Here is a 22,162-nt window from a genome sequence, read left to right as displayed (position 1 = left end):
ACTATTGGCTTCCAGTGTTTTTGCGTAAGACCAAGCCTTCGTGATGTGGAATATTTGCTGTAGATGAAAATGGAACTTAGGGTTTTGGAACCATGGCATTTATTCAGTTCGATCATGTCAGGCATTCAGTGCTGATAACGTTCAACTAATTGTCTCAGGTGATCTGATTCATTTTGCATAACAACTTAAAATAAGTGGTTTGGTTGTGTGTTTATAATGTTTAAATCAAGGTACATGATCTGGCATCACATAACTGTGAAGCAGTAATTTCTTAAGGTGAACATGCAGGTGCTTTAACCCAACGTGGTATAGCCATGCACTGCCTCTAGAAGCATAACTGTCCCATGAACATGGGACAGTTATGCTTCTAGCGGCAATGCACATATCAAATGCAGATTAATACGTATCAGCTTTGTGAACACACGGCATACCACAGACAACAATCAGTCTCCAATACCATAACCTGAACCACAAATTGTTGTCCAATTTGTGGCTGCTGTTCAAATAATAATAAGAAGAAGAAGAAGGACTGCAATAGCTGCAACAAGTACCTCAAAATCAACAACCAGTGCCATCAGGCTAGGCCCGAAATGGTATGAAGCAAAGAAGAACATCTAGTTGCGAACATCAAGACAGCAACCACGATGATGATACGATTGGAATTGTTTGGATTTCTGAAGAATTTATGTTTGATGGTATCAAAATTCTTGAATTTGCATTAGTAGAAGACTAAATCTCATGGTTTTAGAACTATTTGGTGCTTTGATTCCGAAACAAACATTCCGGAGCAGGTTCCCGTGTGTGGTCGTTCGAAAGGTCGAATTGTCATATGGTCCCATAACGATAAAATGGAAAATGTCATAGTTGGGAGCCTTTTAACTGACGGGTACTCGGGTTCCATTGTCGGCATATTTACAGATTTGTTTGACACACAACGGATATCTGCCTTCTTTCTTGATATTATTCCGGAATGTTTTTAAAATCGCATGCTGTGCTGTGTGACACTTGATATAGGCACGATAAGATTGCGCAGCCCAGAAGTCAGTTGTGTACATCGAAATTTCCTGTATTGTTACTCGTCTTTCTCAAGTTGAATACGCCAATATAGAGCCAATACAAACTCAGCTGAAAAGGAAGCTTACTGTCAACCTTCGTTATAGTTTCGAATGTCATTTATATTATGCATCAAATTTATTATATATCCAGGATAAACCACATAGCTATAATAATCCACTCCAGCAGTATACAATACAGCCCTATACTTTGAATTTGAGTATATTGACTAACATTACATTATTAACACCGATCCATTTTTTCTGGTCGCATGCAATCGATATTGTTCTACAATTCTTCAAGTTTGAGATTGTTCCATGAGTTGGGTTTCAAATTCGGTACTTGTGGAGCACGATCCAATATTTTCAGAAATAAGTAATAAGTTTTACAAATTATTCATACCATGTTTGGAAGTCAGGGCCGTGTTAAGACTACGCGGGATCCTTAGGCTTTATTGAGCTAAGGGGACCCTATAATTGAACAGGTATGAACAGCTGTAGAGTAGGATGATCAAAAAATGATTCCCAGTATTACGGAACCATTTCTTCTTCATGCCACCCTGAGACCTTAACCAAAATTGAGCCACATCAGTCAGCCGTGTTGAAATTATTAAAAAAAGGTGCGTTTCAAAATATACGGACAAGAAAGACGATTTCAGATTTCCACAACCAGGTGTTGTTGCTGATATCCACACATCGTCTAAAATCGCAAGCGAAACTGAGTACATCTTGAAAGATTATTTGTTTTTCTAACCGATCTGACCGATAGTAGCAAACACGGCCTAACACACTATATGCGGTGGTGCGAGTTTGAGCTCAGGTGAGCTGCGTACAGTGTAATGGGCTGACCAGCTATTCTATAATATTTCCAAACGGTGTAATATGAACTTTGAAAGTTGTAAGACGTTGTTTGAGAACTAAGAATGTCTCGGTCAATAAGGAGGAATGTTGGAGTAGGTTGGGTTAAACGTCCATTATTGGAACGTTATCCAGGGTAGCAAAAATTTCATCGCACATACTCCGTTATGTGTAACTAGCAGTTTATAATTTTTGGAATATTTGATGTAATTTGCACTTATATTGTTTCAATTAGTATTCTTCCAGGCATGATAGCTTTTGTATGTTTCTGATATGATGAAACTAAACGGAGTCGACTTAATACCTGAACCATTTACGCGCCCTGTGGAGGGTTAATAAAATCTAGGATAAAGTTAGAGTTGATTTTCAAACTGCCAATCCAGCCAATATGTGTCGAATCTTCGTAAGACCTCGAGAAGACACTTTCCACGCTTTCATGTGGATTTGTCCATTTCCAGACATTTTTCCACATGCGCAGAATGCTTGCCAAACAAAGTTTTCTGATTGGTTGGCCATGGTCCAGTACCTTCCAAACTTTGTATACGCGGTGTACCAAACGTTTCATTGCATTGTTGTTAAAAATAAATCGAAACTTGAATCGAAATGTTGGATTGACGTTTGAATTGTTTCAACAGTTATGCAGCATCGCTCTGGCGCCCTTCGAACATCTTGATCACATGGGGCACGGTACAGTGTGCGATTTCGAGCTGCTACCGATCTATTGTTACCTACACGCTAAAACGTTATAAACAATTGATTGCGACTATTTTTCGATGTTTAGTCTGTAGAATGATTTTATATTAATCCTAAGCGCAGGCCCCTAAAATCGCGGTGCCCCTGGCCCTGGCTTAGTGTGCCCATTAGAGTACCCAGAAAAATGATGAATTTTTGACAACTCTATCGGCCCACCCCTGAGTCAATTCCTAGTCCCACTAGGAGTAATTGCTCCAATTTTGAAGCAAATCGGACAAGTCTAGCTACCGGACCAACGTGCCTGAAGTTTGTATGGGATTTTTCGACAATTTACATGGAGAAAATTCACTAACTCGCATTTTCGCCGCTAGGTGACACTGTGTGCATCGTACTATCACTGTAAGTGAAAATAAGAAATATAATTTAATTGCCTACAACTTTGTCGAAGACTGTTAGTTAATCCGGCTTTGTTAAAGAAAGTTATTAAACTTTTAACGAAGTGATGTCTGAGTCGAATCGACTCAGGCATGGGCCGATAGGGGTAATTTTTTTCCTGTCACTCTAGTGCCCATGCATAAAGACGATACTGTTGGAAGTGTGTTAGGATCATCGCACTACATGCAAACAACCAGTTTTTGTGCATCAAATGGGAATTGAAAATGGAAAAATTGTGTTTTCCAATCTCGAGCCGGTGTTTTGGCTGGCAGTGTACTATGAATGAAAAATAAGTTTTGTTCACGTGAAAAGATTAGGACCATGCTAGAAATTGCATACTACAGAAGGGCAGATATTCAATGTTACCAGCTTTAACTCGGTAGGTCTGCTATGCTCGTGTGAGGTACGCTAAATTTCCATTGATGATAGCTTATTCTATTGTTAACAATCCACCACGCCTCAGATAAATCGAAAAAAAGGTAAAGCATCGATTTTGCTGTATTTGGTCAATTTGCGAACATTGTGTTTTCCAATCAGTAAAAAATATTGATTAAACAGGTTGTATACCCCAAAAATGATATTGTTCACCTAACTGAGCTTACTTACGATAGTTTAATGCCTTCGGTTGACCATAAAAAATGTGGACGGCAGTTTCCGCCAAAAGATGCTCTCCAATCAACATTAATAGGAACTTTTAGCGAGAAAATATTTTAGAAACTGCTTCAGAGGGAGCATTAGAGAGGCTCGACATATGCCATTTTCCAGGATAGCACTTTTGTAACCAAGATTTTTTATAAAAATGTTTAGACGATTTTAAAATAGAGGGAAAAATAATACGCAGATTTTTTTTAGATTCTGGCAACACTGCCGATGTACCATAACACGTACGTATCAATCCTCAATATTTCAGAATATGTTCATCGCAAACACTTTGTGTCTTCCACAGAATTCTTCACAATTATTTTCTGAATCACATGAACTCAGTTGGAAAATCAAAAGCCGATTCAATCCACCTAACAGTGAGACTGGATCATTCTGATAACATTTCCCAATCAATTACCTTTGGCTGATGATAGATACAAGACACGTTAATAAGCCGTCCTCTGTTCAAAATCAAACAGAAAGCATTTTCGGTGTCAGTATTTATTATAATTTATTTCATGGACTTGTTGACTTTTCTCGGTGAAAATGAAAACTCAAAATTTTACCATTGTTACAGGTAACATTTCGGCTTACTGCTCTTCAGCCATCGTCGGACGCATAAACTTATATCACGAATCTCCATTCACTCGTACTATTGTTCACTCTCCACTTAGAGATGGACGGGTATGGGATTTTTCGGACCCGAACCCGAATATTATTTTTGTAAGCTTACCCGAACCAGACCCGTACCCGTATTTTATAAAAATACAAAACCCGAAGCCGACCCAAACCCGGCTCGCAAGCGTATTATTACAAAAATTACAAAATTACAAACCGTGCCCGACCCGATCCCGATTTTCAATCAAAAAATTTAACCTACTTGATTCGAAGGAGTAGAGAAGCCCAAAGGCTAGATAGCTATATTTTCATTTTTAAAGGAAATTCGCTTACGTTCGAAAACTGTCACCCATGAATTCTACAAAACAAAATGAAATGCAACATATGAAAACATATTTTACATAATTTAAGGTAAAAAATGAGAGACAGGGCCATGTGCCTAATACAAACATAGAAAAAAAAACTCCGCCAACTTTCGTCTTTCGTGAACTAGTATGTTGTAAGGTTTGTATTATCATTGCACAAAACATATTCCTGTAGCTTGACTTTCAAGATATGAAACTTTATGACGTGTGAGGGTTGAGTTTACAACGAGTTTTGTATCATAAGCGTGTTATTTTCTGTATAACACGTGTAAACATTACCAATCCTTCAATGATTTATCACATTTATTGTTATTGTTGAATATTACCACAACTCAAAATCTCTCAAAATTCATTTTATTTTTTTAACAGTGTTCTAATAGAGAACCCTTCATCTTTTATGAAACGAGCCCTAGAAAAAGTGACGCTTCAATGACCCAGAGAAACTCAAAAAAATCCTATTTTACAAAAAAATGAATAACTTTCGCAATTTTCATCTGATTCAAAAAAAAAAACAAGTGTTTATTTTCATTGGTCGTTAGCAAGCTTTCAGTTTCTCTCAAAAAATATTTTTTTAAATTGCTTTATCTTGCCCAAAATTTTGAACAAGCGCTCATTTTTCTAAAGACGAAGAAAAATAAGAAAAAGTTAAAAATAAACTCGAAATACGGCCAGAACTATTAGTCGCACTAAAACGGAATGCTCGGACAACCAAAAATACATGCAATTACCTTTAATTAAGGTTCTACTAAGAAAGTTTGGAAAAGCGGCCATCTTAGAAAATGAAAAAAGCAGTTTTTTCTCACACCGTTGGAAAAATCTTCAAGAAAATCAATCAGTAATACTCTATCAATGCCCGAAATACATTGATTCATTTTCATAAAGATGTTCCCAACGGTGTGCGAGAAAACTGCTTTTTTCGTTTTCCAAGATGGCCGCTTATTGAGGCGTTCTCAGTTGAACCTTAAACATAATAATATTCCATGTCGATGCGCTATAACCGTAGATATTTGGGTTTTACTAAACGTACCTTTTATTTTAAAGATGAAATTTATTTATCACTCTGACTCGAAAACTGACGGTAAGATGTTTGGACTTCAATTTTGGATTCAGTATACGATTTTAATTTACAACATTAATACTAATACTTCAAAAATGCTCGAAGAACTTCACAAAAAGCAATGTTTGCCTGTTTAATAGTACAGTCAAATTTAGATTATGAACTTCCAGTTCAAAATCTATGGATAATCCCGTTCATTCGATACACGCTAATCTATAGGACGACTCTATGTCAAAATGGAAATATAACGCTTGCTTTAATATTTTCCAACAAGGATAAGTTATCACTTTCTGATATTGGCGGGAAAAGGTCATCCAAACATTCATAAACATATTTACGGGTAAATGCGAAATATTTCGTAAAAACCCGACCAAACCCGTACCCGGTGATAACAAAACCCGAACCCGCCTCGATTCCTACGGGTACGGGTTCGGGTCGAGTATCGGGTAAAAATACCCGTACCCGCCCATCTCTTACTCTCCACCGCTAGGCGGGCGATCACTCTTCGACTGTCTGCGTTGCTCGCTATTCCATCACTTATTACATAATGTGTGCCCTTTTGCTATTACAAGTTTGATACAATGCTTCTACTGTTACTAGACTACATACGGGGAACGTGCCATTTAAGCCAATATATTCTGATTCCTGATATTTAAGAGACCTGTACTGCCGTTCTACGCATAATTGTCCCATGTATATAGGGAAACCCATAGAATATGGGACAAATATGCTTATAACGGCAGTGTATCAGATCTTGGCAATTGATAGAACAAATGCAAATAAAACGTTTGATGAATCGTTCGATCTCACTGTCAGGTGAATTAAATCCGTTTATTGAATGTCCCAACTACTCGCATGTAATTCAGAAAATTGTGCTGAAAGATTCTATAGAAGATTACACGTCTCTGCTATGATAGGGTTTTGAGATGTTAAGAATATTGAAACATATGCAGTATTGACGAAAAATTTAATTTGCTGCGATTTTTTAACCCATAAATAAAATAAAATCATAATATTTTATTAAAAATCCTAGCTAGTTACAGTTTTTGGTAAAATTGTTGGACACAACTATTTATAGCATTAGTTTTTCAGTGTGAGTGAACTAAGTGAGATGCAAAAAATCAGTTCCATACAAATTTTAAACGCAATGCTTAAATCCGAGGAGCAACTAATCGCTCCCACAATTTGCACGGTCATTTATTACCAAGACGAAAATCCTATGGGATTTTCTCTTTGTTCCATTTTAGAGAGTTAGGTTTGAAGTAGAAAACACGCTAGTATTGCAATGCTGCAAAATACTGAATGGGCCAAAATCCCGACAGATTACCTGCAGGGGGCCATACTCAAGGTAAAAAGTGACCTTGTGGAGTCAAAATGAATGGATTCTGTGTTATGAATTATTACACAAAATATTGAAGATTCTTATTGAAATGTTTTCATATTTTAAAAATAGTGGAAATATGTAGCTCTCCGGAAGGATATTTTAGTAAAAAAAATCTACTGGAAACGTTATTTTTAATAAGCGCTCAAAAATGCATTAAATGCTTACTCCATGAAAAAATGAGGGATTAAAGTTCTCTCTTTGGAAAAATGGTCAAAACAGAAACAGTTCGAATTCGTTCATAAAAGAGGTGTATGTGGATTCCTATACTTTTAATCACACTTCTTGTTTGCGCAATGCACCATAAAAGTTGACAAATTGTTGTGGAACATAACTAAAACCCCAGTCACTACACGCCAAACTCATTTTGAGAAGACATCTTATGCAGCCAACTGCGTTATTTGACGCAGTCAAGCCAGCAGAAAATTCAATGGCAGTTCTGATTGTTAATTTGGGTTCAATTTAAGCAACTGATCGTTTTTCTTTATTTCAATTATAGAGGTTTTAACCTTAGGGTCATTCGCCTCTGTTTTTGCGCTAGAGAAATTCCGTTAGAAAAATCTCTAACGCTATGTGCGGGGTTGCGAATCGAACCGACCAAATATATTAGAATATTTTTACTAGGAAAATTCCGAACTGCATGCAAAATTATTTTGTTTAATTAGGCCTATTTAAATCCATAACACTGTAAAAACAGCGTTGCGCTGGATGAACGGAAAACGGTATTATATATATTAGCAATCGATGCGTCCCAACATACTTTCTGAAAAATAATATTGCCCAATCACCTGAAGCAATATGTCAAAGAAAGTGTTTAATACTTACATGGTTTGAGCTTCGTAACAACTTGCAAAAAACTATATAAAAACAATAAAAATAACTATCCAGCACAAGCAATATTCCTCCACCGTACCTGAAGATCCTGATGGAATCAAATCGAAAAAATCACTGCACCATCTAGGAAAATCTCCCTGCAGCCTTATGCCCCCGGGACAGATTTTATAGATCAAGAAACATCACAAAAATGAACACAGCTAAAACACAAGAACACAAACACTTCTTAAAATACAGTTATGGACATGATAGTCACGGGGAAGAAATGGGAACTGTAAATTAACACATGATATTTTTTCCGTCATTTTCTGCCGTAGCTGCTTTCTTCGACCAAATCCACGAGAACACGAGACTCGAAAATAAGTATTGCGCAATCACCTGAGCATTGTTGCCTTCACAAAAATATAAAAAAAAACTTTAAATTCGTGCAATATTCCGCCAACCAACAGAGAACCTGCCAAAAAAATAAATATTTCACTTCACCATCTAACAGATTTTTTCCGTTTTTTATCCGTCCCTCCACGACTTAATAGCTTCGTGATCCGCGACGGTTTCCGCAGACCAAAACGCGACACTGCACTATTCCGAATCAAAAAACGCGAAAAATTCTTGGAACACCATTAGAGAGTCTTCACGGGAAAAAAATAATGCTGACTGAAAATGTTCACCCGATACTTTTTTTCCGTGATTTTCCACCGTAGCTTGCTGCGATCTATTCCACGAGAATGCATCATAATCTCTGCAGCTGTGCTGTTGTGGGCACGTTCTCGGCTATTCGGAATGTTATCAACGAAGAGCTTTTATGCTGCTCGCACTTGCTCAAAAAACGTGTGCGATATTTATTCGAAAAATAGTGTCTTTAAAAAAATGATAATAGTGAATAGTCTAACGAAAGAAGCTAGAAGGTCGGTACTTTGAGATAAACTATTGTCCTTCGAGACATCTGAAAGTATTTTAAAGCCATTTAAAATAAAAATCATAACTGCTACAGTTACCTATATCAATTGAACCATTTTCAAGAAACATCATATTTCTTGTGAATTTCTTGTAAAATGAAAAGTACAATACAAAGAGCCTCAGTGCCTTCGACGAAGTTTTTTAAAATTTGTTTCTTCCTGAAAACTACGAAACTAACTAATTTAAACAAAAAGAAACGGCTCACAAACTACGTAAACACTCCCAAAGACATAGTCAGACTAAATTGTTAAGTTTAACTAAAATGTAAAAAAAATCCTGCTGCTTTATGGACCACTGGGCATTGGTTTGAGCAGCTTGTGCCGTTTTTGATTAACGTCAATGCGTTCGGAGAGTTGGGGTAATCGGATTATAAATTCATTGTTAGTATATTGAGAATAAATAATGAAATAGTGCGTCGATTATTTGCAACAATCAGATATCACTAGTCAAGATTAGTACGAAAGACGGCATTCTAAATAACGACAGCGAAAGCACATGGGAGTCGCATTCGTTCAAAAAAGGATTCGCCCGGTAAATTTTCTATCACAGCAACCGATGAAAAAATATTAAATTTTCTGTTCGAGCCTATTTTGAATAGCTTTTAGCAACAATATTTTCACTTGTAGATAAAGCAAAATAGAAAATGAATCTATATCGCTGCGTAGCAGCTTCTTTAAAAAAATATTACTATTACCAATTCACACCAGGACGAATATGACTAGTAAAATAATATTGAATCCATTGAATCAGTACTTACATGGTTTGAGTTTTGATCTGCTCAAAAATAATACTCCACCACTAAACCACGTGAAAAACGAAAAAAAAAAAATCACAGCACTATCCAAGAACAGATTTTTCGCATCCGTTAGTCTGCTGCCAAATGACCCAGGGACAGTTTCGACTGGACAAACACTGCACAAGAACACTTCCTGGAACACCACTGCGGACAACAATATTAACACGTGCAAATATTCAAATGCAGACTCCAAATGAATGCCCAATATAATTTTTTTCGTCCGTTTTTCACCGTAGCTTGCTGCGATCTGTTCCGCGAGAAAGCATGGTTTCTGCGGCTGGGCGGTTATGGGCACGTTCTCAGCTCTCCGTAATGTTGTCAACATAGAGCTTTTATGCTCAAGCTTGAGTTTTCAAAGCAAACCCAGAAATGTAATTTTTGAATGCTTCGTAATCGAAAATCAAACGAACCAGGAGTAATAGAATTATTTTACGAAATTGATAAAAATTAATGAATCGATATTGTCTAAAATCGCGTACGTATTAGAACCCAACTGATAACAATTATTTTCTTCTATCTCCCTCTTTTCCAGTCGCATGTTCAGCCCGAGCACCCTGACCAACACGGCCACCACACCGGAGATCGTGGGACGCCGGCGCAAGAAGCGCACTTCGATCGAAACCTCCGTCCGGGTGGCCCTGGAGAAAGCCTTTCTCGTCAACAGCAAACCGACCAGCGAAGAAATCACCAACCTAGCTGACAACCTGTGCATGGAGAAGGAAGTGGTGCGGGTATGGTTCTGCAACCGGCGCCAGAAGGAGAAACGGATAAACCCCCCGAACGGTATGGAAAGTCCCACCCACTCGTCCGGTAGCAGTGAAATGTTCCAACTACCCACGATGTCATCGACGTCCTCCTCCATATCCGGCACCCTCGGTGCCATGCAGAATCCTCTCTATCAGCCCCACCATCCGCTGTCAGCTGCCAGCAGCAACCAGGGCATGCCGGGAATCAAGCAGGAATGACTAATAAACGGGGGCAGCGGTACAACGTTGTCCTTCGCGAGTGATGAACCTGCTCTCGGTGGCTCCTCGCCAGCACATCAGCATCCGTTTCTGATGTAAGCAGTTCCAACCGTCCCATACCTTGAATCCTTTCTCTGTCTCTCTCAAACCCCTATTGTATGTCCACAAGCACATATCAACCATCATCGAACCCTGGAGAGTTCCGGTTAACAGTCATCTGGCAGTGCGCTTCTGAGAAGTTGCTAGCAGTACCCCCGCCCTCCCGTGAAAAAAAAATCACATCAAATCTTAATTTATTGACTCAACTGAGCAAGGATATTTACATGGATGTGTTCTGTAAAGCAAACAAATCAAGCGACGAGAGCGAATAACTTTAATTAAATCAATATTAGGTGTCGTGCGTTGTAGGTCATCGACGTCGTGTGTAAAAAGATGTGCATCCCTAGAGAAGCAATCGAAGAAAAACTTTTTTATAGGAGTTAGGAAAAGAAGACACGAGAGCCACAATATCATTCCAAAAGAAGCTTTAAGCATTATTATTTCTTCTAACATTCCTGCTACACCTTCCCCCACTTGAAGAGGAGAAGTTGTTGCATAAAGCGAAGAACTACGTCGCGTTTGTAAATGCATGAAGACCGACGAATGCTCGTTTAAAAGTTTTTTTTTGTTACTACTCAAGAAGCAAAACTTTGCAAGGACCATTGCCACTTCTTCGCTTTATGGAACAAGATCTGTACATAATTCCAAAACTGTAAATTGAGTTAATGTAAAACATTAGTTGTACTTTTTGTTTCGCTCCTTTTGTCTGTCCATGTGTTCCAACTTGACGTCGCTGGGTATTATGTTTGGAAAATTCCTAACAATCCCAACTATGGCCTGATATATTTTTGTGCAATTCGCATACCGGTGTTCTCATTAAAACATACGCTATTCCTATCCAATCGGTTTATGCCTGTATGAAGCGTAGTTTTAGTTAAAATTACTACTTAGTCTTATTAGAAAGCACCAAGCATGAAATCCACGTTTTTCGTTTTTGTTTTTGGAATTTTCACACACACACACACCCTTTTTCGAGTATCATAAAAAATTGACACGACAAGAAACAAATATGTATACTAAAAACAAACCATGTACTATTTAAAATTATAACTGAAAAGTAAACAAAGAATACGTTTAGACAAACAAAACCAATGTGTAGTAAAGTGTAAAATTTCCATCTTTTCGGACATGTTCCTACAACAATCTGTGGAAACTACGGTGATCGAAAATCACATTCTGTAAAAAAATGTAGTTAAAATCTTGCAAAACAACTCTAAAACAAAATTAAAAGTAAGGCGTAAAAATATATCCAAAGAAACAGAAAACCTACAAATAGTAATTTTTAAGGAGAGAGCAACTGAACGTAACTAATTTCCACTTATCAACACCCACTCACACACACACCTAAAATACAAAATAACAAGAGGCTTCAAATTTCACTCTTTTCTACAACTAACTCTGCAGTAGGAACCAATAGTAACAAAACAAACGTTAAAAAGAGAGAGAGACGAGAGCGACGCTCTCTGCGCAGCCATGCTCTCCCAGTCTTCCAGCCAATAATAAGACAGAATAGAACAAACTCGTAAAAAAAACGATACAAAACAGCAAGCATAGATATTGTTTATTATTATTAGTAATAGCAGTAATAGTAGTAGTAGTAGACCCTATTATAGTTCAGAACGGATTAAAGTTCCTATTCATTGTATGCATTGGTCACATCCACAGCGTGTGCGGTTAGCAATTTTCAGCTCTCCGGAGTTCTCTCGCAGGACATTGACGAGTTATAGTTGAGAGGCGAATTGTTAGAGATATTTTTTTTGTTAGATTTGCTTCTTCCCAAAATTTTCTGCAATAACACGAAACCGAGCGCGCGGAGGAAAGAAGTCATTTCAGTTATTTCCCCCGGTGCGGTTGGAATGAAAAAGAAATTGTTTGAACAAACTGGTGGAAATTATGAGAAACAATGCACGAACAAGTTGAACGTGAAGTGAACTAGTTTTTGTCTACATATATATTTTTCTATTGTATGGTTCGCGATACTATAAATAAATCAATTCAATGGTGTGTACATAAGTGACGAAATGGGAAAAGAACAAAAAATCAGCTATAAATAAAATCCTAGATGAATATGAGTAAATAAATACTGGAAAGATTGAAAAAAATGTTTGTTTTTGTGTTCTACAGAATATCCCTCTTTCTTTGCTCGCCTTCTGATGTAAGGTGTAATAGCCCAGACTAAAGACGTCAGTTACTACCGAAAGAACGGCTCTGAATGATCAGTTTATCCACAATCGGTTTCTTAGCCTACTTGATATATTTCTATACACTACATCTCTTCCTTGTTTTCTTAGTGATTTAAACTTCTATGATTTTAATTACATCTATATATTGAATAATCCTTTAAATAACTAGGCTTTTTGATTTGTCTTTTAGTTTCACGAAGTCGTACTGGTCCTGTTTTAGCTCTGTCATCTTCTTGCATCTCTGGCTTCTCAAAAGGATTTGCAGATACTAGTTTTATTGCATGATTTACATGCCTGTCCATCTCAGCTCCTGTTGCCATGTTTTTGACAGTCAATCTTGTTCCAGCTCTTTTCAATACCATATGAGGTTGTGGATTGAAATTGGTTGTTAATTTGTTTCTTGTGATCGTATTTTTAATAACTACTTGATCACCTAGATCAATATTTGAATTTTTAGCCTTTCTCTTTAGATCTCCCGACACTTTTCCTTTTTCTTTCCTTATTTTATCGATGTCCTGAACTGCATTGTATGTTTCGTCAATTTTTTCACTATTTATTGTTGGAATCTTATCTCTAATTCTTCGTCCAAACAGAAGTTTTGCTGGTTCCACGTTCGTAATAGAATGAGGAGTAGAACGATAAGCAAGAAGAAAATTTTGTAGATCTGTTTTCCAATCCCTTCCCATTGCAGCACTAATCTTCACCGTTTTCAACAATGTTTTATTGAATCTTTCTACTAGTCCATTCTGGAACGGTGCGTATGGTACCGAATAGTTAATGTTAATTCCACTATTGCTACAAAACTTCTTGAATTCCGCTGAGTGAAATGGTGGCCCATTGTCACAAACTATTTCTTCGGGAAATCCGAATCTCGCAAAAATAATTTTTAGTTTGAAAATGGTGGCGCAGGCTGTCATTGATGGCATGATCTCTATTTCAGGATACCTCGAAAAATAGTCAACAATAACTAGTAGATGTGTGTCATTTCTAATTTCAGTGAAATCAAGAGCAACTTTTTTCCATAGACCTGTTGGTATTGGTGATCGTATCATTGGTTCTGTGGAGTAATCAGAAACTATTAGACATCCTTGACATGCATTTACAAATTCCTCAATCATGCAGTCAATCCTGCTCCACCAAACTTTCTCCCGTAAGCGTTTCTTCATTGCAACAATTCCTAGATGGGGTTCATGAGCCAACTCTAAAACACGTTTCTGCAAATATCTTGGTATAATGATCTTTTTGTTTTTTAAAATAATTTTCCCGTCTGTTGATAAATCTTTTGCGATCATTCTATATCGATACAGTACTTTGGGCCATCTTTTCGTTGGATATGATAACCATCTTATGAGCTCGGTTAATTCGGCATCGTCTTTGGTAGCATTGATTATTTCGTCAGAGGAAATTAAATGAATTATCCTTTCCGCTTCCTCGTCAAAACTTTCAACAAAGCTTCTATCTTCCTGACACAATCTTGAAAATGGGTCAGCGATATTGGCTTTTCCTGGATGGTAAATAACTTTGAAATTGAAAGACATCAGCCTCAATATCCATCTCTCGATTCTGGCACTTGGTTTTGCTCTTTCTCCAAAAATGGTAACTAGCGGTTTGTGGTCCGTAATGAGCCAAAAAAAATTTTCATAAAGATAAAAATAGTATTTCTCGGCCGCCCAAACTAAAGCAAGAGCTTCACGTTCGATCTGAGCATACCGTCTTTCAACATCAGAAAGCGTTTTGGACGCATAACTTACAACACGAAAAATTCCAGTGGTATCTTTCTGGAACAAAACAGCTCCTAACCCCACAGGGCTGGCGTCGGCCATGACAAAAGTTTCCAAACGTGAATCATAATACGAAAGAGTTTCATTCTTCGCAAGTATCGATTTTAATCTTTCAAATGCTTCTTGATGATTAGCTGCCCATGTGAATGAGATACCTTTCTTTGTTAGTGTGTTTAAAGGTTTTGCAATAGTAGATAAGTTGGGAATATAACGATTTACAAAAGTTATTAGTCCCAGAAAACTTCGTACTTCTTCGGCTGTTCTAGGCTGCCGAAATTTTAAGATGGCTTCTAACTTAGTACTTGAAACTCTAACTCCTTCTTCAGATAGGTGATATCCAATAAATTCTAATTCTTTAACAGATTCTACAGTTTTGCTTTCGTTTAAAATTACGTTTCTCTCGCGTAAACGGTTCTTGACAATTTCTGTTCTTGTTTTCAATGAACGCTCGTCAGGTGCGTGAATTAGGATATCGTCAATGAAAATGATAATCCACGGGAGATCGCCTAATATGGTTTCCATGCATTTTTGAAACAGTTCTGGCGCTGCCGATAACCCGAAAACTAAACGCTTGTATCGCATAAGGCCAAGCGGAGAGATAAACGTCGTGATATATCGACAATCTTCTCGCAACAAAAGTTGATGGAACGCTTGTTTGATAGCGAACCTTGTGAAAAATTTACTGCCTTTTAATCGAGAAGACATTTGTTCCATTGTCGTTAAAGGATGAACTTCTCGTATGACAGCCTTGATTGCTTCTCGTAAATCGATTATTATTCTTACCTTGAATTGAATATTTCAAATTATTAATTATTTAAAGCATTATAAAATAGTTATAACCTCATCCGCAGTTTTCCGTTTTACTAACATAGGTGAAACCCACTCGGACGCTTCATTCACTCGTTCAACTATATCCTGGCTTTCTAATTCCTTTAATTTGAGTAGAGTGAGTTCTTCTAATGGTATAGGTATTCGCCGAATAGATTGTCTTACAGGTGGGAATGATTTGTTTATTTTAATCGATGCATACATATCTAATATTTACTATTATTTATTATGTAAAATAGTTAAAATTAAATTACTGCCCTTTACCTTTAATAGCAGGGAATGGTGTTTGAGAAACTACATGTAGAAACTTCACGATGCCTAGAGCTTCAGATGTTTTGCCAGATAGTAGTGAACACTTCCCATCTTGAATAACGAACAATGTTGTATCACAACTTTTGTTTCCAAGCTTGATCTCTGCATCTATTTCTCCAAGCACTATCAACGGTTTGTTACTTCCATAAGCCCGAAAAATCTTGTTACTGCCCTTCCTAACATCAAACCCTGTAAATTCAACGCGTTTTATCATCTTCCAATCAGCCAAACTCAATACATCTGCATCTGCGCCTGTATCCACGATAAACTTTACCGAAACTCCACCTACATCAACCTCAATTGATCGTTTTCCCTCTAGATGGAACAGATCGTGAATTTCGACCTTTTCGGTAACATCGTCAACTTCTCGAATAAACTTCTGTTTCCTGGTTTGTTGATGGTTTTGATTCTGATGACTGTATGGTTTAACTCCGGGTACATTCTTACGAGCCATCTTATGGAAACTTTTCCGATCGGTCTTACAGCATCTCGCGAAATGTCCGAGCTTTCCACATAACCGGCATACCTCAGAACGTGCTGGACATTTTGGATCATTCTCCAAATGGTTTACGGAGCATCTGTTACACTTAACCTTCTTTCAAATTGATTTGACATATATCTGCCGTATTTGATGCTGGTTTGTTTCGACCAAAGGGGGAACAACTTGACAGCTCCTATACAAATCGTTGAAACCACTTTTTTTGGGTCTGTGGGTCTAAAATGGCGGATCAATCTTTATTCAAGAGCAATTTCTAAAAAAAAGCGTAAACTTGTTCAAATTGAAAATTTTCTTGTTCAGATTTTTTACTTCCGATAATTCATTTTTGAAGACTTTTTGGGTTTGGTGTTGTTTTATTATAAAAATAATGCATCTTTATTCCGATGCATTATTTTTAAATGATTCATGATTTTTTGGAATCATCAGCATACAAACAAGCGGCGTTTATGCTAGTGAGTGAGCATATTCATTTGGTTTTAAGATATTAGGTAGTAATATTTGCATTGCAATGTAAACAACACACACAATGATACTGGACTGTTTTTCTCCCTCTCCGATGGAAAATGAGCTGTCATCAGATCTGAATTTTGTGGAAACCTTTGCACCGTAAATGTCGCATGCTGTCAGAAATAAACAATCGAAGTCAATCCCGTCTTTGTTAAACACGAAGTGAAAAATGATAACCACAAAACTAAATGTATTTAAGATTAACGACAAACTTTCGAGAATATGCGAAAGATATTTCAAGGGCGACGGGAGAAGAAAAAGTTCTCACTAGAAGCGCACTCAAATCAAATCATGCATTTTACATTCGGCACAATGTGTAATCCTTTTATGAAAATCCAAAATTACGAATTAACTTGTTTGTATTTATATTAAACTATTACGCTGTTTTGAAATTATCATCTTGATTACCGCTTCCGAATGTAAATAAAGAAAACAAGTTCGTAAAAGACGTCACGGAATTATTTTCTTGCATAGAAATTTACAGTATCGCAATTTGTGGACGGAGTTCTATGGTGGCGACATCATTCGAAACACGGTGGTTTCATGCAACTTAGGCCAAACGTCAAGTTGCGGGAGGGTTGGTTTCGAAGCTCTTGAACCTGTTACATCAGTGTCAATCATCAATTAATAAATATAAACCATAATATTGGTATTACATTTATATACCTGAGCTTTAACGGACTCATGTGTACGACCAACCTTCATCATGTCGTCCAAAGGTCTATCGCATTCGAGATACTTGGCTCTAAGTTTACCATCTGATTCTGTAGCGAACACTATTTGATCCATAATCATATGATCCAATTGATCACCAAAATCACAGTTAACAGCTTGTGATCGTAGACGCACAACAAAATGGTCCAGTTTCTCCTGAGGGTTAAATTTAATTTGACGAAATCTAAACCTCTCATAGCGTAGAGACATTTTTGGCGAGAAATAATCATCCAAAACGCACGAAAATTTGCGGTTTGTGCGATTTTCCTAACATCTGGTCCACCGAAACACATGAGAGCTTTATACTTTTCATCGTGATTTTCAACTGACTTGAGGGCTAAATATGCCATAAATTGGTCTTTCCATGCTTCCCACCTAGAATTTGTTTGACCATCACCATTTTCTATAAAAGGCACGATATTGAAATCCAGCTGAATATTGTGAAATAAATTGAGTTAGTTTTCCACTGTTCCTTTTATTTGAAAAAAATTCAGTTTCAATTTATTCCTTTTATAGCTTCTAATTAGGTTACGCATCCCAGTAACCATCACATAATTGTGTTTATGTTTCTTAGCAACGGTTGTCAGGATTTTTTTTTTTTGGAATCTTTTTTTTTCATAAGCGTGAAAAATCTAATCAAACGAACGGATGGTTCTGATTACCGATGGACTTGAGTCCCATCGTTAAGAAGGTAAACGAACGAACACATGGTTCTAAATTCGGATTAACACATGGAATAAATTGCTCTGAATTTCTAATATTTTATCATGATATACACTCTACTTACACGGGACATCCTGTCAAAGTGTTTTTCTTCACAACTTGTAATGAAAACTGGACTGTGAGAAAATTCTTGAGATCTTCGCGTATTCTTCGAGCTCCCACTCGTCGCCAATGTAATAGCCCAGACTAAAGACGTCAGTTACTACTGAAAAAACGGCTCTGAATGATCAGTTTATTCACAATCGGTTTCTTAGCCTACTTGATATATTTCTTACACTACAGAAGGCATAGCTCATTATCTCAATTCTCCATTGTGCCGCCAAAAATTCTTCTATCAAACACACCCACCACTAGATAGTCTGTCTTCTTCCACGACAACACATCACGGCAATGCGGAGAAACAGGGAGTGTCAGCGATTTGTATACCACAAGATTCGTGCGCGTGCGTAGTCTACGAAACTTAGGCTGACTGAACAAACTGTTAGAAGAACTATTCACAGCCGCAACACTCATTTATATGTTGCGGCTAACATCAGTATCACATGTCACTAGTATTCAAAATATATGCACCCTTATTTTGTTTACGACGAATGCGAGATTTTTTTCGAAAGCGGTTTGTATTCCCGTTTACGACAGCAAAATCAAATGGGCTTACTATTCGATCGAATCGCTTTCGAACGAATCTTGCATTGCATTGTCTCGCGCACAAAATGCATTCGTCTGAAATTCTCGATGTACAACAAGTTCACAATTTTATTCAGATACAAATTTCTTTGCTTCGCAATTTAAATTTTTTGAAAATATGGGATAATATTTAAGATTGGTTTGAAAATTGAAATTATTTTTTATATTTATGCTAAGGAAAATACATTTTGATACATGACATCTTAAAAAGAGGAGTTCAGATCGATATACAAAAAATATCAATGCAATTTTATTCAGACTAAAGGATGCAGTTAGAAATATTTTTAAAAACTTGATATACAATTTGTAAATTTTTAATAAGAATAATGTTGATTAAAAATTGAAACAAGCAGAAACACTAGTAGAATTTTTGTAAGAGAATAGACATTCTCAAGAGGGGTTGATTCAAATATCAGTAGCAGAGACCATATCAGGGAAAGTGAAGAGAGGGCGGACAACAATGACAAGGAAAAAAGAAATTAAACTTAAAGTTTTTTTTACAAACGGAAGATCAATGTCAGGACATCATGAACCGGATCGCCGACTGGCCTCCTTGAATCCGCTGGGAAGTCTTGGGATCAGATTACCAGGTAGCTGTTAGCAAGTCAACCAAAAGATAAGAGATGAATAAATTTGTATGTCTGTCGCGTTTAAAAATATCTATATGAGAGACATATAGGAGATATCGAGGGTAGTCAGCACATCTCGTACTGGAACAAAGACGAATGAACACGTTTAACGGAGACAAGGACAATAGCCGCACGACCAGACAACATGTTCAGTGTTGCGATCACCACAAGCGCAAAGGCCGCTATCCACGACCTTAATACGCCAGAAATGCGCATTCAACGTACAATTATTGAACATAACCGGGAGATACAAGCTGAAGGAAGTCACGACCTTCATCCATCCCCTTTAACCAAGGGTTGTTAATATATTTGGAATTCCTAAACTTCCATTGTTCCACGAAATTTGTCAACTCTCGAGAGTTCTCTGACAATAAATAGTGAAAAACAGCGCGATTTTTGAAAAATATAAATAAGCTACGTTTCGCCTTTCTTATTACCCGAAATGGACCAACGCGCAAAAGCTCAAACTAATACTTATATCTGGTAATCTGGTACGATTTTACAGATAAGGCACTCGGGACCTCCCATATTTCCCCCAGGAAAAACAAGGAGTGCTTTCCATGCTCCAGCAAACGGAGAGCCTCATTGAAACTGTAACGATATGGGCGTGGCTGTTGATAGATAAATATAAAACCATAAGTTTTGTGGGAGAATGTTTGCAGCACAACCTCACCGCTACTGCGATAATAATTAGCATAGAAGCTGTGCATAGCTCTCATTATCTAATGAACGTTACGGTGTGCTGTGCACTACAATGCTTAGTATCAGCATCTTAGCTGTCAGATAAATTCGCGTGTTTAAAGACCAATCATGACGTTTATATGCAGTTTTATAATTTCATCGTGCCGTTGTTGCCGTAAAAGGATTCCGTGTATTCCGATCAAATGGTTTAATCGAGTATACAACGTAGGGCCTAGCCACCAGACGAAATATTGTTTCACTCGTTAATCTGTCTACGAACCGGTGCCAATAACCGCGTTTTTCAGCTTTCATTTCCGTTTCTAACGTCGCGCATATTCGGAAAAAATTCGGCAATTCGACGTTTAGAAAGTCCGCGTACTATTCGGAGCCCATCACGGAGTGGGAGACCGTCCAAGATTGGTCGCGCCCGGTACTCGTTTCGTTTGACCTTTAATCGCAGTGTAGTGAATCAAGCCAGTCAAAACGTTTGACACTTCGTTTTGCACGTTTTGATCCCCAAAATGCTCCTACTTAGTGCTTTTTCGAATAATGTTAAAATCCTGGAAGATCTACGTCGGAAGTTAACCAGATTTTATTTAAGGCAAATTTGCATTATTCATTTATGCATTGTGTTAAGCCTACGAAAATAATAGGACTGATGTTCTATAACAGCACCCATCACGGGACACTCTGAGGCCTTTACGAGGATGCTTAGTAAAGGAAATTATTCTCCTCTTATTTTATCAGTTTATCAGAATCTGGCTCTTTAGTGAACAGAGAAGCGTAGAAACTAGTCGTGGACGATGAATCTTTACGATTTCTTCTCGGAGCGTTTCTCAAAACAATGCTTCAGTTTTCCCCGTATAATTTAAATGCGGGATATGTCGACAGTTCAAGCGCAGTCTGGCCACCAAAAGGAAACTTGCTCTCCGCATTTTCCACACTGTGCCTTGTTTCTACAATAAGTAACTCTATGGTCACATTGTTTGCAACGACGGCAGCTTATGTTCCGCGGTACAAGACACAACAGTTAGACGTTTTGAGGAACAGATCCGACAAAAAGCTCGAAATGAGGCTGATGGAAAATAAGTTGTTCTTATACTCCTCGATTTTTGCTGAACGCAATTGCTGGCATACCAGAATTTTCACTGATTGAAGCGACGGGTTCTGGAAGGAACCAACCCCATATTACGCAACTAAGACCCCTCTCGGATACTACACCATCAATCTCTACTTCACGGGCGTGTACGTACACAAAATACTTCTTCGTACACGCCCGAGTGTTGTTTAGTTAGATCAAGCGGAATAACGATTGGTGTTAAAAGGCTAATATTTGCTCTGGAAGTTGACCAGTTGATGAGTCCTCAAAGTTGAAATTTATTCAGGATGTGTCGTAGTGTAAACATCTGATCGGCCGATTATCGCAGTCGTACGATTCAGGCAAATGACTGGGCAATGCGTAATATAGACCCTGTGGTTCGCCACAGTAGTCCTTAGCCTCTTGTCCAGTAACTCCTATCCCTACCTCCCCGCGGTGCCAGCTGGGGTACGAGTAACCATAGGAAAGATCGGGTAACCAACCCCGGTGGGACCATGGTCGTATGCTGACAGGGAAGGGCGCTCCTCTTTTCGGAGGGTGAGTCCATCCAAGCGCCTGTTCCCCATGTTAGAGGCGGCTAATGTATCGTACTCGTGTCAGCGTGGGACTCTAAACAGAGCTGACACGATGGTCCTCCGGCGAGACAGGGGGTTGGGAAAGGCCCAACAAACCGCCCGGGAAAACTAACCTTTACGAACAATGAAGAAGTAAATACGAATCGGAACAATCGGCGAAGACCTACGCGACGAAATAAGGACTACGATTGGAAA

General features: G+C 37.9%; 1 protein-coding gene across 2 annotated transcripts in view; it reads left to right on the top strand.

The window, feature by feature from the left end:
• Window positions 1-12,832, top strand: part of LOC131678920 (uncharacterized) — a 466,403-nt gene extending 453,571 nt beyond the window's left edge. For both annotated transcript variants that reach the window (XM_058959364.1, XM_058959363.1), the window contains one exon: window positions 10,221-12,832. In XM_058959364.1, the coding sequence (XP_058815347.1) occupies window positions 10,221-10,653 (433 nt within the window). In that variant the 3' untranslated portion in view covers window positions 10,654-12,832. The remainder of the gene's footprint in view (window positions 1-10,220) is intronic.
• Window positions 12,833-22,162: the final 9,330 nt, after the last annotated feature.

Source organism: Topomyia yanbarensis, chromosome 2 (assembly GCF_030247195.1).
Source record: "Topomyia yanbarensis strain Yona2022 chromosome 2, ASM3024719v1, whole genome shotgun sequence".
Taxonomy (NCBI): Eukaryota; Metazoa; Arthropoda; class Insecta; order Diptera; family Culicidae; genus Topomyia; species Topomyia yanbarensis.
Note: the sequence above shows the minus strand (reverse complement) of the source record. Positions and strands in the feature narration are given on the sequence as shown.